Raw genomic sequence first — 18,563 nt, forward strand, 5'->3', positions numbered from 1 at the left:
TATATGCGCGTATGAGCCAGGTGTAAAGGGCACCTATGGTAAAAATCTACTTTTTAAGCTGTTTGGATTTACATGTGTGTAAGTATAGTGTATATCCTGTCATATTGGGGTGAAATTAACACACTCAGTCAAAATCAAATTTAACAACATAAAAACGGTGGACCAATTGGAGCGGTTTTCAGATCGACTGCAACTTTACGCAGGAGTGCAGTCCCCCCGCACACCATTATTGATTGACAGCTGCGCGCATTAACATGTCTCCGTAGTAATGCATAAAATCATATCGACAAGACAGGACGAGCGCAAAGCAACCGGGAAAAAAAGGTCTGTTCAGTTTGCTAGGATCATCAATCATCATCAGACGTGATCAAAAGTGAGTTTTACAAGTTTAACATGTTTAAAACGTGTGCATGTGTGTAATGAAGTACAGCAATTCACTTCATCAGCACAGCCTCGTGTCTCTCTCACTGTCTGTGTGTGTGTGTGTGTTTGCGCTATGTATGTGTGTGTGTGTCTACGCTATGTATGTGTGTGTGTGTGTCTGCGCTACTTGTCTGTGTGTGTGTGTGTCTGGCTGCGTGTCTACGCTATGTATGTGCGTGTGTGTCTTGCTAAGTGTCTGTGCTATTTGTGTGTGTGTGTGTCTTCGCTGTGTGTGCGTGAACTCATTGTTGCAACTCCACAAAAAATGCATCAAATACTTGGAAAATTGGTAAATTGGTAAAGTTCTTACTGTAGTATTTCTCACAAACGTTACATGAGATCTGCTTTCTGAGGCAGCTGAGGGCATGTTGAGGCATGTTGCTGACAGGCACGTGGGAACGGAGGGCGGGGATGACTTGCCTTAAAGGCCCAGTGCAAAAAAAAAGCAACAACCTTTTCCCAGCTATAATACAGACACTTCAAACAGCTATAATAAATACTCTGATGGGTGCTTTGAGCTGAAACTTCACAGACACATTCTGGGGACACAAAAGACTTTTAATTAATATGAAAAAAGGGGTAACCTATGTGCCCTTTAATACCTGGGAATATTAGGGTTAGAGTCAAAATTAATTGTTTTTCAATGCACAACGACGAAGACGTGATAATAATCATAACATAAGTTATTATGTACTGACGTGTTTAATCACATAAGCATTATATGGTGGTAGCTTATTATCTTGAGGGAGAAGACCGCAAGTAATTAAAATGCTCCAACTACATAAAAAGCAGATAACTGTGCACAATCCACTGCTTGTGAGTTTGCTGGACAGTCTTTTGCTGACAGGGAAGCACATCAGAACCCAGCTATGAAAAAAATGAAAGCTGTAGTTCTCTCTCTTTTACTCTGTGGCCCTGTTATATAAGACTAATTTGACCTCAATCAAGTGTAGTAAAAGCCTAATTAAACCAGCTAAAAACAAACTTAAAATGGATAAAAGCAGATCAAAATAATAAAAGAAAAACCTGGATCTGTAGTGTGAGAGGAAGGGGTTGGTTTCGCTAGTGGATTCACTGGTAAAGGGGTTTGGCGAACGCAGGTCTCCAGAGCTTCCTATTCGTGCTCCAGTTTTCTTTCCGTCTTTCTTCCCAGTCACTCTGCCCAAAAGACCGACCTTCTCCTTCTTCTCTTTCTTGTCTGCACCCCACAGCGTCCCCTGATCTCCCTCAAAGGGATTGCGGTTACGTGGAAGAGTGGCGAATTTCTGGGGCATGTTGTCTCCGATGTCGGAAAAGGGGTCGCATTGAACGTCGCTGGCTGGGCACCCATATCCATCACTCTGAGAGTGACGGTGAGATGAAGCACCCCCTAAAGATGACAAAGACACGTCATTTTTAGATATATTTAAATAGGGTTGGCATATTTTTGTAGCACAAAACCCAAAAACAACTTGGGTTGGGATTCTTGGTTTTATGCTGGAAATCAAGTCTGTGGTTAACACAAACTCATATTACTCATATCTACAAGTACATTTTACTCATACATAATCTACTATGTTTAATAGATCAAATATATTTATGCAGTTGAAGTCAGAATTATTTGCCCCCCTTCGAATTATTTTTTATATTTCCCAAACAGTGTTTAACAGAGCAAGGACATTTTCACAGTATGTCTGATAATATTTTTTTCTTCTGGAGAAAGTCTTATTTGTTTTATTTCGGCTAGAACAAAAGCAGTTTTTATTTTTTTTTTAACTCATTCAAGGACAATATTATTAGCCCCTTTAAGCTATATATTTTTTTCGACAGAACAAACCATCACAATAACTTGGCTAATTCCCCTAACCTGCCTAGTTAACCTAATTAAGCTAGTTAACCCTTTAAATGTCACTTTAAGCTGGATAGAAGTGTCTTGAAAAATATCTAGTAAAATATTATTTACTGTTACCATGGTAAAGAGAAAATAAATATATTATTAGAGACAGGTTATTAAAACTATTATGTTTAGAAATGTGTTGAAAAAAAATCTTCTCTCTGTTAAACAGAAAATGGGGGAAAATATAAACATGAGGGCTAATAATTCTGACATCAACTGTTATTATATATAAGTGCTGTCAATCGATAAAAAAAATTAACTAACTAATCACATTTTTTTTTTTTATCGCGATTAATCACATTTAAAAGACAGGAACTTGTAATTTTGGCTATTCAAATGTAAAATTAAACGGAAGACAAAAACCATTTAAATTCAAAATATAATTGTTTATTAGAATTTTTGTTTTCCTTGTAACACAGATTTCTTCATGTAAACAACATACCCACAATAAACCATCAAGATCCTGGCTTGACAGCCATATTTATTACAGAAATAAAAACACAGGCATGTTAGTGTTATTTGAATTTCAAAACATTTAATACCAATAAAGAAAAAAAATATTTCCAAGTTGGATTCTAAGTGGACTGCAAAAAAATGCCAAAATACAGGCATTGCAAATATGGAAAATTTTTTATAAAAATAAAGAATTGAATACAAACAATTGTACTCATTGCAAAAGTGTACTGCTGTAAGTTGAGAACATTAATTAATAAGTAGAAACAATTTTACTTAGTCCTTTTTTACATTCAGCCAGTTGCTAAAACAGTCCAGTTTGTTGACATTATTGGGGGACAATGTGGACCTTTTCTTTTGAATGATGTGAGCTGAGAGTGCAACGCAATCTCACGGCAATTCATAACTTTTTGATTTAGTGACTACGGACAACGACGTGTAGGCAGTTTTATGCAGGTTTGTTGCTAAGAAAAACGTGCACACACACACGCACACGCACACGCGCACACGCGCACACGCACACACACACACACACACACACACACATATATATATATATATATATATATATATATATATATATATATATATATATATATATATATATATATATATATATAAAATCAAAATTAATCAAATAAGTGATAAATAATCATGAAAAAATAAAATAAAATAAAATAAAATAAATATAAAAACTGCACACTGTTCTAACATAATTTCACGTCCTCACCTTTCTCCTCAATGGAGTTCATGGAGTCGAGTTTGTTCCTGAAGTGAGTTCCTATCAGATCAGACATGGAGTGAGCAGCAGAGAGTTTCTGCGTGCCCGTGAGCAGCGAGCGTTTTGGCTTGGGTTCAGTGGGGGCCTGTGGGTGCGAATGCGGGTGCTGGTCTGCCAGAGAATCAGTCTCACTCTGCCCTGAGCGTGGAAGGATGGCGGAAGATGTGTCTGAAAAGGCACCGTCGTGTTTGCGACCCTTCATCTTCTCCTTCAGCTTGGAGAACGGCGATCGGGGCTTGTCTCGCATAGACAAATCAAACATGCTGGCGGTCATGTTGTTCCGCATGAACTGGATGCTAACTTGAATCTTCCCTCTGTCTTTTCTCTTCTTACCAGGCCGTGAGTCTAGAGTGTACCAGCTGATGAGAAAGGGACAGAAGAATATGATTTAACATGTGAAAAAAAAATAAAAGAATGGTATAGATCAAGGTTGCACAGTTTACCGGTACTATGGTAGTATCGTGATACTACGGCTCCAAAATACTGTCGGTGCCACTGTAGTTTGTAAATAATAGTATCGCCATAAACGGTCTATCTACAATACATAATGTTGCATGTGGAAATGTTACTAAAATGCTCACACATTTGTCCAACAATAGACCATGTTTTTAATAGTCTGTGCCACAATCTCTTAAAAAGAGCGACTCACAAAGTGAAATTTTTAATTACTTTAAATTCTTACCTGATAAGACTGAAAAAACAAAAACAAAAAAATAAATACAGGAAACATAAAAAAATTACCACTTCATAAAGCATAATTTGGTTGGAAAAATGTTCTTTTTGTAACAAAATTGATTTGGTATAATTTGTATGTTTATTTTAATGTATTGTTTAGTAGGTTTGGTCAGTTATCTACAAAATACACTAAAAGAACGAATACATTTTAGGTGAAGTGACATGCACATACTTGTTCAATAATAAGGAAATCATTAATTCAATTTAAAGTGAGCCTGTTATAACTAAATATATATACTGACAATTTTCTAATTTGAGTTATGAATTACAGTATCGCAATACTACTTAGTATCACGATACTTCAGCTGGTATGGTATCGTAAAATGAATTAATGGTTTCACGACAACCCTAGTACAGATCAGAGTATATAAAATAATGCTTCACCTTTTTTAATAGAATTTAAATATTTTACATTTAAATTATTAAAATTCTATTTATATTGTTATTATATGTTATAATCCATATGTCAAAATGACAAAGTAGTGTTGGAAACTATGACAAAATCTGAATCACTATGTTTTATTGGCTTATTCTATTTAGAGGCTATTTTACTGTTAAGAGCACAAAAATGATACAAATTTACCATCAAAATGTTGGTGTTAAAATTTATAAATAATTTATATTCAAATCATGTTCATTTCAAATCAATTTCAACTTTTTCAAATGTTGTCAAATAAAAATTATAAAAACAATAATGATAATAATGTTAATGTTCATAATAATAATAATAAAAAATAATAACGTCTTAAGCATATGGTTTAGATTTAAAAAGTGTGATAATTCTTCAAAATGTAATATACATTATGACATTTTATTCACAATTTCTTCAAAGTAGACCATTATTACTTTTGGAAAAATAAAATTGTTTTATTTTATTATATTATATATTTGATATAAATACTTTATATGCACAATAAGCATTTATCAGCTTTTAAAATTCAGTCAATTTTCCAGTTAATGCAAACTACCTGTTACATCTATCTATCTATCTATCTATCTATCTATCTATCTATCTATCTATCTATCTATCTATCTATCTATCTATCTATCTATCTATCTATCTATCTATCTGTCTGTCTGTCTGTCTGTCTGTCTGTCTGTCTGTCTGTCTGTCTGTCTGTCTGTCTGTCTGCCTGCCTGCCTGCCTGCCTGCCTGCCTGCCTGCCTGCCTGCCTGCCTGCCTGTCTGTCTATCTATCTATCCTTTTTTTGATAACTTGAGTAAAACCCTCTTGAAAAAGTTTGGGAAATCAAAGTGTACTTCAATCAAGAGCACAGCCGCTCTGGTTCATCTTGGGGTGTGGTGTGGCGAGCACGCCTGGCCTCTTAGGTGTTATTAAAAACAGCCAGGCAAGCACCAGCAATTTGCAGATGTTCCAGTGTACTTTCACAGCTTGATAAAAAACAAACAGAAGAAAACCGCACACTCTTTCAATTCCCCTTTTCTGCGAAACCCCCCTAGTGGGAAGACTCTCTTTCAGGCTTTGCTCTGTATGTATAATTCATACAAAAACGACATGGGGGCAATGTGTTTGTCTGGCCAGAAACCCAATTTCACTTCACACAAATCCAGAGCATAGTCCATTTAGTCCATTTGAAAGCATTCCCCCTTCCTGAGAACGCATATTATAGTAGGGATAAACATAATTCCCTGGTAACTGCAAAGGTTTGGGCCACATAAAGAATGTGAAGTAATACGCCTCCATCTAGGCCTTTCCCCGGCTCCTGTTTATTTAACCTCTTGCTCTTTTTTTCAGCTGGAAGTAATGTGACTGATGCTGTAACTGTGTGAAAAGGAGGTGGCATTTGCACAAATCTGCCCTTTGTTCATTGATGCTCATACCGGTATTTGGAGATTATGAAATGGACAATATTTCAGCACAGCCGCATGAATCTCTGGAGTGGCTGAATATTGATGCTCCTGCGATTTAAGACACGCGGAGCAGGATCATTCATTTAATAATGATCACCACAAACTGTTAAGGTATAGGTACAGTACTTGACAGAGACTTAAACTCAATAGAGAGCCAGGATCTTCAATGAGCAGATGCCATATTTAATCTTGCACAGTCCAGAAATTAAATAAAAGGAAATGAAATAGTGCATCCGATATTTTAAAGATTTTTGCTTCTAACTAATGCATATAAATATATAATAATAAAAAAAATTACACATAATTTTCAACAAGAAGATAATGTGGAGTGCTAAATAATAATGAGTGTACAAAGTCCTGATGCGAGATTTGATTATAATATAAAACTACACCAAATAAACTTACTTACTCCCAGGGCTGTTTATATCGAAGTTGATATTTAGCCGCACCCTGTTGGCGTTTCATCTAATTCGTACGGGGTGGGTCCTAAGCCCAGTGTTCAAGCCCCAACCTGAAGGACCAGGACATACACACATACACTACGGATAATTTTAGCGCACCCAATTCACCTATAGTGCATGTTTTTTGGGGAAACTAGAGCACCCGGAGGAAACTTTGTGATTATGGGGAGAACATGCAGACTCCACACAAAAATACACAATACATATAAAAAATATTATATTGCATTTGTGGACAGTATAAACAATGTAAGAAAAACAAAATGTAAAAACAAAACATCTACTATAGTCTAATATTTAGGGGTGTGATGAAACGCTTACTCCACGAGACGAGACACGATGTTGGCTTTACGAGAAGAGACAAAATTAAATTTTTACTTAATTTTTAACAACTCTTCAATGATGAAACATATAAATGAAAAATAGTCTTTTATTGAACTGAAAAAAAAAATCACAAATTGCAAAACTATTTAGGTGCTTTTTAAAATCAACTTGTTATAAATGTTATTTTATTTCTATTTTAATGAATCCTATACAAAAAGGACATGTAAACACTAGTCTATGTAAATGGAAAAAAAGTCTTTAATATATAATTTCTAATTTTAGCTAAATATTTGCTAATATATGAATGGAAACTAATTTTTATTCAACTGAAAAACAAAAAAACAAAATGCAAAACAATTCAGGTGTTTTTTTAAATTGCATTCTTTAAAGGATGTCTATGTTGTAAAGGACATGCAAACAATGTTTAGCTATAAACTCTACTGAATGGCTTATCTCCTGTACAGTTTCACATGAGAAATTGAACTCCTTTCCACAAATTGAACTTAAAAAAAACTGTAATTTGAAGTAAGGACTGATAGCAAAGAGTTGTTTTTATGTATTTGATACCATACGCCGAATGAAAAAGACAAAAAAAAAAACATAACGAACAGCATAAACATGTTTCTCCAGCAATGTGTGGGTGTGTGTGTGTGTGTGTGTGTGTGTGTTAATAGTTTGATTCAGGTGTTTAAATATCTGTACTCTGTACTAATACGTCTTATTTCCATTTGTGTTTACGAGGATCATGACTTTAAGCATATCTGAAGTGCTATTTCATTGCATGGATATGAACCCTAATGTGTATGGCTGCAGTTGTAGCCTCTGTTGGACGTGGCAGTTGACAAAAGCAGTTACGACAGCCTGGGTTGCCAGGTGTGTCCAAAGAACCTGATTTATGGTTCAAATCCAATCCTGCTTCCAATCTTCAATGCTAATTTAACCCTCACGCTCCATCATATCAGCACAACTCACGAGACAACTTTTCACCGATTTAATCTCACGAGATCTCGACATTTGAGATTTTGTCACATCCCTGCTAATAATTTTTTTCCCACCCTGTACTCTATAATGGTGTGAAGTCTAAATACACTTGTAGGGTTTCATTTCTTTAAGTATTTTGTGGAGTTTGTTTTGATGTATTGTAGAATTTTAATACTGGCAGCACAGCACTAAAATCCTTAAAACTAGATTCTTAGACATAAAGGTGCCATAAAAGAACTGTTTTAGTTTCCTTAAAGAAGCTTTTAGTGAACAGTTCCTAAAAGAAACATTTTGTTCTTCATTTGCTGATTATTTGAATGGTCTAAAAATCTTTTTCCTCTTTAAAAAATGTCACAGAACCATTAGTGCTAAAAAAACAATGCTTGTTTTTAATAGTGCATTCCAATAAATCCTGATTCATTTTTAAAAATGAAAAACATTTCCTGAGTCTTTACTTGACCTCATCACTGATTATAAAGACACTGTGTATGCTCATGAACCAGCCATGCAGAAATGCAGCTCAACACTTCCGACCGAAACCCAGTTCCTCCATGCAAACACTACTGTAAACACTGCTTCAGTATCGGTACACGGTTCCCTCTGGGGTCTTCACAGGCTGCCATCTTGCTGAGTGCTCTTCTTCCATCATGGCACAGCTAGTGAATGGTGATTATGTTTCTTTCCAAGACCATCCACACACTGGGGAGCTTGTAGATCCGAGGCAAGAGGGTTTACCTGGTCTCAGGCCCAGTGAGGGAGCTCTGATCTGGGCATGTGGAGAGCCAGCCAGACCCTGTTCTTCACATGGGAGTCAAGGCCAAGATAAATCTTCCACTGCCTGGAACCACAATACTCCCACTCTGCGAGGGCCGCTGGGAACCAGCGTACAATCAACAAACACAGGTGTGCGATAATTAGGGCCTGTCGACTCCAATGTCGAAACGGACTCTTGTACCCTTGCGTCAGTTGCAGGAAACCCTTGCATGAACAGAGTCAAGAGGGACTGCTAACCCTGAGAGGCCTTGCAGAGGATGCAAGAAGCATGGTACAGTGATTTGTGTGATGAGTGTCAACAGCAAAGTCAGCATACAGCACATAACTTCCCCTCAAGGGTGTGAAATCACAGGATTACTGACCAAATAATACCATGCATTGATTGTGAAACATAGACAATGATTAGGAAATGAGAGGTGTAAGGATGCATTAATTTTACAGTAAAGGGGTCATCAAATGCATCTTCACTTTTTTGTTTCTCAAGGTTGTTTTATTATAGCACCAAAAAACATCTAGTGTTTTTTTCCCTGGTTATTATTCACTCTCTCCCGAAAACATTCAATTTGAATGGCTGTTACATGTGCTGGAAACAGAAGTAAATTGAAAAACTTCACTGCACTTCATCCACACCATCTTTTCCAGCTCGACGTTTGCTGTGATCCATACAGATGGCCATACAGAGCCATGTGTGAGTTGGGTGAGCCAGAAAAAAAACAGAGAGCACAACCCCAATAACTTCAATAATGTGTTTTGGGGTACCAATTGTTTTTGTTGGTTAAATTTGTGTAAAAGAACTATTTTTTTACACAAGTATGATTTTTCACTTATTACCTAAGATGCTGCATCTTATTCAACTGCCAATGATAAAATCTTTGCTTTAGCTTGCAACACCAAATACTAAATAAAAACTTGAACATACAGATATTTTAATACATGTTATTTTGGTATCTCCACAATGTTAAGTCTGTTATAATATGTTAATTAGTGATATGGATCAATGTATTGCGCATTATGAGAAAGGTAATTGAACAATTGCATTAACATTTACATGTTCCCAAATACCCTAATATCCGTTTATTGAATGATGATTATGATCTAAACCTAAACACTTCCCAACGCAGGATATTTCATACTGCACTAACTGCAGCCAAGAAAGTTATATTTAAAATATGGCATGAACCCTCATTCCCAGTGGATAAAATGTGGCTTATTAAACTAAAAAATATTGCACTGTTAGAACGTTCCACTGCAAGAATTAACAGAGCTAAACCCCATACAAACAAAGCATGGTCTGATTTTATTGAGAACATTTCTAGTTAATTAACTAGTCACCTAGTTAATTCTCACCCCAGAGCTTTTCTTTTTCTGTGTATTGTTATTCATTTATTATTTTATTGTCTTTATTTTACTTTTATTATTATTTGTAATTTCTTTATGTATTTTCATTTAATACAAACCCTGGCTTGTATATAGTTGTTGCTAGCTATGTATGCTGGCTTTGTTCTGCAATAAATAAATAATCATAAAAAAAGAACATTTACATGAACTTACATGATTAACTGAGCAATTAAGACAACAAATAAATCTTGGATTTTTTTTATAACGATCATTTAAAAAACAGTGTTTCTACCTGGATTAGGTCTGTTATGTAGTCCCTCAGGTTTTCGCAAGTCCAATGGTTCTCAAGTTCAAAAAAAAAATCACTAAAGACCGTGTTTTGACACCTATTATGCTGTGCTTCTATTTTAGGTGTGACTTTTTAACATTCTGTAAGGAGTCTACAGATAAAAAAATAGCCATTCTTGGCTAATTGTGGCACATTTTACAGTAATGTTTATTAATGTGCATTGACCCTGTAAACAAATAAACTAAACTAAAATTTGACCATTAAAGCGCACATTAAGATGACTTTAGATGTGTGTGCTCTGCTCATCTCTGACGCCAAGCGCACAGTTTGCGAATGAGACCAAATGCTGACAGCATGTACACACACACAGCAGCATGCAGTCTCATTTGCGCTTTTAAAAACATGAATTCCAATGTTTATCAATGAACACTGCGCATCTCGTGCTGCAAAATTACATTACAGTACATGATTTTAGTCATTTTTTATGTGAAACTGAGCTTTGCAGAGCAACAAATGGAAAAGGGCGGTATTTAATGCAATAATCGTTTATCTCCATTATTGGTTTTTCATAATCGTTAGTAGCCAAAATCGAAATCGAAACCGAATTTTCGATTAATCACTCAGCCCTAATGTATTGTTCTTTAAACTACTGTATAAAAAAATCTAAATCTAAATTGTGATTGCGCTTGTGCACAGACGATACAGTGTAACACCTCTTTTGCTTTTATGATTTTACTTGAATATATCATATTAAATAAACTCATACAAGGATTTTTTTTCTGTTCACAATACTTGTATTAGAGGCTCATTCACTACATTCATGCTACCTCACATAGTTAATGCTTTTGTTCCACTAAGATGAGTTCTGTTAGACACCGGCACTGCCCTTTCTACTTCAACCAGCCATACAAGTTTCTGTCCTAATACTCTAATAAAACACTGCTGGTCTGTACATGCATGCCAAAAAAGAGAAATAAAAAATATTAAGACTTATGAAACACCCTATATACATAGATTTTGACAGCCTACTGTATATCACATCTAACAAAAAAAGGAAGTCAGTCACATGGATTAAAAAACCCAACAGTTAGTCATCAGGCCCTAAATAGCGAAGAGGAAAGTAATAGCATGCATGATAATTGTCATCCTCACTAGACCAGTTCATCCACCATGGGACTGTGACTCAAACTGAAGTTAAATGGAGCCTTTATCTCACACAAGAATAAAAGCAACCTGCATAAGGCGGTTATAGTAATGCACAGCAATAGCATGTTCATAACTTAAAACTCAATGACAACAATGAGAGTCAAAAACAAAGATCAGAGATTACGTCAGAGGACTAGGTAAAACATTCTCTGAATGTTAAAAGAAAACTGCATCACTGAGTGTTACAAGAGCTAAAAATAGCAAAGTCACTTCAAAGCCATTTATTCTGCCATTACTGGAGTATTATTGACTGACCTGGCTTCAATGTGCTGACACACATTACCTACTAAGGTCTCTGTAGATGTCAGAGTGAGACTTTGAGGTCTGTTCTCATAAAGGTAATCAGCAAAATCTAACATGAGAGATACAGACAATCCAAAACTATCAGTAAGAACGGTGATTTTACAACAATCTTATGAATTGTGTAGATAAAGTAATAACTGCTGTCACAGGGCTGGCTGATTAATCATAATGAAATTGCATATGCAATTTAGATTGTCATGTACATTCAAGTGGCAACCTCCCCCTGTCCCTCGTGAAGCAAATACGGAAGTAACAGAAACTGCAATTCATCGAAATCCTGCTAGTTTATTCCACTATTGTGGAGCCACAATAGAGCAGATTTCTATTGAGCCCAATATTAAAATGGCCAAATTTACAGCAGAAAAAAAGGTGTTTACAGCCTGGTACAAAGAAAGATTTTGGTTCATATAGCTAATATCACCCTTCATGACAACTGTGAGGGGGTAATTTTTTTTAAAGCTCATTCTTTTTGTTCATATTAAATTATATTAAGTGAAGTCTGCAAAATTAAGGGCGGGGCCACTTGAGTGACAACTAGGTCTCGCTGGTCACCTTAGCTGATTCCGGCTGATTAGCACCTGAACTCGTCATATACATCATATTTTTGTTTTGTTTTGTTTTATGTAGCTTTACACAGTCATTTGCATTTTGGAATTATTTCTTACAATTATCAGATGATATGGCATGCTGTGTGCACTAAATTGTGCTCACAAAGCCTCCATTATATACTTGTATACCATCTCTATAAATGTATTTGCTTTATTTAAGATGGTCCGCTCATGCTCCGCCTCGTTGCCATTGTTTGGTATCCCCTGGTCGGTGCGATGACGCACAAACAAAATGGCAATGGTTGGCCACGCCTACTTGTAGCTTCTTTTGCTTTCTTCAAAAACCTATGGTTGACGTCACGAATACTACGTCCATATCTTTTACAGCTTATGTGTACATCTTGTCCATGGTTGTGTGATCAGTAGCAAATGTAAAAAAAAAAACTTATAAACCCAGGAAATCCACATAGCATTGCACTGTAAAAAGAAAACTAAACTGCTTTGAATCAGCCTAATCCTGATTTTAGTCTTTGATGCTGCCTTATAAACCACACAACTATGGAATCATCTCACAGAAGGATTTATTTCAAACACTCGACTGATGATCGCTGTTATGTAGCAGGTTTGGAGTAAAAACATAAATTATTATGGTATTTTTAGTATTTACAACACAAAAGCAGACGTCATTTTCACAGAACAATCATAGTGATGTCAGTGTCATTATCATCCACTTAAATTAATTTTAGCTTCGAATGTTATTATACGCTGTCAGTGTTCTATGGCTCTGTATTAAATGCTGCTCCATCTAAAAGCATGTGCTGGAGGTTTAAATCTAAATTTGCATGAAAATGACCTTGGATTAATCGCTCTGCCCTATAATACCATAAAAAGATCACTTACTTCACTGTTACCATGAAATGTACCAAAAACCAACACAGACATCGAGTATCATATTCCTCTTTTAAGCTATACTTCTGCTTATTTAAAGGTATGTTACAGTTGGGTGTTTCTACAAGACTTTTGTCTGTAGACTATTAAAGGAAATGGATATAATAAAAAATTAAACTACTTACTCAGTTTTTCGCCGCTCCTTGTTGTCGAATATCTCATTTAGGTTAATAAGTTTTTGGCCCAGAAATTTGTCCAGTCCCACCAAGGACCTGTGCATGACCGTGAGGCAGAGCTCATAAACCTCTGGATTGCTCTCCATTAGCAGCCCTGGAAGCTCAAATGAAGCCTCTTCCCTCCACGCTGGGTTGAGGGTCTTCTCTGCCACCGATGTGGAGTATTTTTCTTTGCCCAGCTGGATGATTGTGTAGGCATCATTGGTTCCATTCTTGCCCTTTGGTTGCAGGTCTGTGGCTTGGAGAACAGTGGCTTGGACATGGGTTGGAAACCACTTTTGCGACTGTTCGCCCAATGACATGATGAATTCAAGTGTAAAATTATGGACTTTGGTGTGAAGTGATGAAGTGTAGAACTTTAGTTTGGCCTTTCCATTTTTCCTTTAGCTTCCAATCAACAAGAAATGAGCGACTGAGAGGTAATACAAACTGAAAGTTGTTCAAGGGCAAGTGAAGAGCATATTTAGCATTACAGTCACATCTATTAATGGAGCAGGTAATGATTTTGTTACACTCCGCAAACACTCCACATTCACCCCGCTTCAACTTAGGTCACCTATAAACAAAGACAAAAGAAAGAAAATAGTGTGAAAAAAACAATAGTACATTTGACTTATACTTTTCAATAAAATATTAATTCATGATAAAATAAATATTACTTTATTTATATTTCTACAACTATATTGTACAATTAGTATTGGATTCATGTTAAGTAAACCATTTACAATGTAGAGATTGCATTAAGGTAAAACAGAAAGAGAGAGACAAAAAAACACCAAAATAAATCAACAGAAAATAAATAAAAGTACAATGATATTATATTGAATTAAGATAGAATTTATGTCAATAACAATGATAATCTCTGGGCTTTTTTTTTTTACTCTATATCGACCTAAGAGCCAATCACACAGCAGAAATGTGCAACAATAGAGCTCAGCCAATAAACAATATTATATCTAATCATGATAAAATGTATGTCGATAACAATAATAAGCTCTGGAAATTTTTACTCAATATTGATCAATGCAAAGAGCCGGTCACACAGCTAGGCATGGGATGATAATCATTTTAAAGGTATACTGCGGTTTGAAAAAGTCATGGTTTTAAAACTGGCAACATTTTTGTATTACCATTCTTAGGCATGTGTAAGATTTTTACTTTACATTTTTTTGTTTTGTTTTTTAGGACAACAGTTTCTCCAGAAGATAAAAATGTCCATTAACTTTTGCTGTTTTAAATTGTAAAGAAATCTGTGTTTTTGAAACTAATGAAGACAGCAGAAGTCAATGATTCATTTTAATTATTCACCCTGATATGTTTACTGCTCTAAAACATTTTTAAAACAAAAGTATATTGTGTTCAAAAGGAGAAAAAAGTTATAGTTTTTTTTTTTTTTTTTTTTTTTACCCAGACAGTTAAAAAGAATAAATTTTAGAGCAGTGAGCACAACACCATGATACCCTGATATATCCAAGATTATCAGACCATCAGAATCTTATACCGGCTCATGCCTACAGCACACATGCAACAACAGGAATCTGTAATTGTGTTGATATTAGGGATATGCAACCTCACCCAGTATTGTTTATCGAGCTTGATTAATTTTCCCACCAGCAGTATTAGCTCTTAAACTGTTGCTTAATTTAATGATGTATATTTTTACAATTTCAATTAAGTAAAACATTTATATAAAAAAAAATCTGTAATTGATCATTTTTAGAAAATGCAATAAGTATCTTTGTTTGTGTACTCTATGTCAACGACAGTTCTTCAAAATATTATATTTCACATTGTATATCATAAGTATATTATACAACATTGGAATCTCCAAAAAAATTTGCATAATGTGTCAACTGTTTTTGTTAATTAACAATACTTTAAAATATTATTTAATGAAGCGTCTAATCTTTGTGGCTTCAGTCATTGTTGGGATACTCTTTTAAAACAGGAAGCATTAACAACTTATATCAAAATATATATCGTTATTAGTCAATATGAAAAATATTTGAGATTGCAATATTGACATATCGCTCAGCCCTATACAACGAGAATCTAAAGTGTGCTCATGTTAGAGATGTATTGAATTTTCAGTGGCCGAAAATATGTTATGTCATTTAATGCATTTTAGGAATGTTGGGCCCCTTAGCTGAAATTGCTTAGGGCCTCCAAATTAACAAAACCTCTGACAAGTAAACAAATAAATAAAACACAAGAATAACATAAGAAAAAGCAGAGTACTTCTAACAAACAAGTGAGACATAATAGGCAACACAACATACGTAAATCTGAGACTATATAGCAATTAATAAATTAAATAAAATTTATTCCCCCACAGAGTGCACATAAATTTGTAAAAATCAAATAGACTTAAATAATGTTGCCACATACAGTATACATACAGAAGTATATACTAGTAAAACATATATAGTATATGGTAAAAATATTAAGTAAAAAATACATAATTTCAGAAAAATAACGCTAAATGTGTGACAGCCATCTTTTAACAACTATTAGTAATGTAGCTTAGTAGTGCAAGTTTTTTAGTGTCTGTAAAATAACATTTAAAGAACTGGCAAATTATAACAGCTACATAATTTATTTACTTTCATGTCACTTTTATACTAAGGATTTTTTTACCACCACATGATGATGATGATGATGATGATCATCATCATCATCATCATCATCTTCTTCTTCTTCATAGTTCCCTCCATGCGGTCTCCTCTTATTTAATTGATCGGATATGATAGAAAAGCACCAGTGATGCTCGGCTAGCTGCATTGCCCAGTCTCAGTGGTGCTGTCAAACACCCATTCAGCACAATGCTCTGATATTTACCTGTGAAGCATCTTTCTCGAGCACAGCGAGCGACGCCACAGCACGTGTGAAGAGCGCTACAGCGAAACCCTTTCAGTGCTCCACATCTGCGGTAAATGTAAATTAATAACTTACTCTAATCGACACTAATTCATCTTAAACAAATGTGTGGTATTCCACATCAGCCCTGCTCTCGACTTCCTGCTTCCTCATTTCCGCCGATGCGGTCATGGGTCGAAGTGTAGACTCCTCCTCTGTTGCCATGGATTTGATCAGCGCTGTTCCCGGGATTCCGGTGACCGGGCTGAGGAGCATTATTTTTAGCAGTGCGCTTTTGCTTTTGCTTTCAACCAGGTCAAGAGTTTAAAAAAGGACAAATGTTGTAATACATTGTATAATATTGCCAGTCAAATGTGTAGAAAAATTGAAAATACTAAAATGGTACTTTTTATTAAAATATATTTTTTTTATGTTTTGAGCTAAATCTCTTCTGCTCACCAAGTCTGCATTTAGGCTACTCCAAAATACAACAAAACGAAAACACTGAAGTAGCCTATCATTAAGTTAGAACATTTTCTTTTAAATGTTCCATTTTATGTTTTTCATGGTACTTTTATAAATACAATGTTTAAAATAACAGTGATAATTTCACATACAGTATTTTGAAACATTACAGTATATATGTTTACTGGCAATTTTGATTTATTTAATGTGCCCTTGATTATTCAAATATTTTGAGAAATTATAATAATGTGACATTGGGGTGTTGATATTCAGCTCTGAATCACATGAATTAATTAAATGACATTTATTAATTAAAATGACAATTTATCTATATTGAAGAAAAAAAATTATTCATTCAATAATTTTCCTTCGGCTTGGTCCCTTTATTCATCAGGGGTCACCACAGCGAAATGAACAGCTAAATTATCCATCATATGTTTTAAACAGTGGATGCCCTTCCAGCTGCAACCCAGTACTGAGAAACACCCATACACACTCAGATACACTAATACACTACAGCCAATTAAGTTTATTCAATCCACCTATAGCGTGTGGCTTTAGACTGTGGGGGAAACTGGAGCAGCCGGAGGAATCTCACACGAACATGGGGAGAACATGCAAACTCCACACAAAATTGACAACTGGACAGCCGGGACTCGAACCAGCGACCTTCTTGTCATGAGGTGACAGTGCTAAACACTGAGCCACCGTGTCACCCCAGGAAAGAAAAAAAAGAAAAAAAGTACAATATTACAATTAATTTATTGTGTTTTTGATCAAATAAATGCAGACTTTAATTATTTTCCAAATTACTTTAGTAACAACTAAATGGCAAAATATGGATGAAATTTTCCATCATCATAATGTTAAAATTACTTAAAACGGGAGAGCTCAAACTTTTTCCTTATAAACGGATGAAAAGCCAAACTTGATTGAGGATAGTGGGCCAAAGGTCAATATTAGTTGCTTTAGGTAACTTCCTAATTTATTTTATAATATTTTAAAATAACTAGAAAACTTTGCTCTTTATTAACTATAACTAATACCGCATGTTTTACATTTTATAATGAACTTATTAAAGTAAAAACAAAATCAATCTTGTGTATAACAGAATGGAGTTACACTAGTTTTTGCCTTGATTTGCTCACCGATGTCTTCTGCATATTCCTCTATTTATCAAGTGAAATTAATTACATAATAAAAAATCTAATACATGTACAACAAATAATCAAAACATTTTTGGTAGCTCAGAAATAAAACAAACAAACAAGAAAATGGTACTGTCAAATTAAAAATTACCATCTCATTTAAAGGCATTCACCCCAAACCTCTTCATCAGTCTCACTCTCTTCTCAGATGGGACGATGGGCCAAATCAAAAGTTACAATGCGCCATATTCGGCTTGCGGGCCCTACTTTGGGCATCTCTGACTTAAAATAACTCTTTTAATGTCATGAAATGATTTTATGCCTAAAAAGATTTTTTGATGTACTCTTAAGTAAATCTAAATGAAGTTGTAGTGAACACTGTCTGTAAACCGAAAGATAATCATTTTTTTATCTAACTTACAGAGAACATTTATGTTGCATTTGATTAAGCTTGAAAACCGGATTTCCAGTTATTAGCATTATCAAAGATTAGAAAAAAAATCAAATGATAAGAATTACCTCTGAATATTTTTTCTGTCCCATCCTCAGCCTATCTGAGATTCATACAATGTCCACTCTTGTAGACAGTAAAGTCAATACATGTCTGTT

General features: G+C 35.0%; 1 protein-coding gene across 3 annotated transcripts in view; it reads right to left on the reverse strand.

Annotated features, from left to right (window-relative positions):
• The window catches only part of rab11fip2 (RAB11 family interacting protein 2 (class I)), a 29,776-nt gene extending 13,257 nt beyond the window's left edge, over positions 1–16,519 (reverse strand). For all 3 annotated transcript variants that reach the window (XR_015505860.1, XM_087279178.1, XM_087279177.1), the window contains exons 1-4: positions 16,324–16,519; positions 13,435–14,041; positions 3,483–3,892; positions 1,450–1,792 (exon numbers count right to left, since the gene is read on the reverse strand). Coding sequence is in view for 2 of the 3 variants with exons in the window: in XM_087279178.1 (XP_087135304.1) it covers positions 1,450–1,792; positions 3,483–3,892; positions 13,435–13,787 (1,106 nt within the window). In the remaining variant the exon portion in view is untranslated. The remainder of the gene's footprint in view (positions 1–1,449; positions 1,793–3,482; positions 3,893–13,434; positions 14,042–16,323) is intronic.
• Between the last annotated feature and the right edge of the window lie 2,044 nt (positions 16,520–18,563).

This window comes from Danio rerio, chromosome 13 (assembly GCF_052040795.2).
Source record: "Danio rerio strain M-AB ecotype USA chromosome 13, GRCz13ab, whole genome shotgun sequence".
Taxonomy (NCBI): Eukaryota; Metazoa; Chordata; class Actinopteri; order Cypriniformes; family Danionidae; genus Danio; species Danio rerio.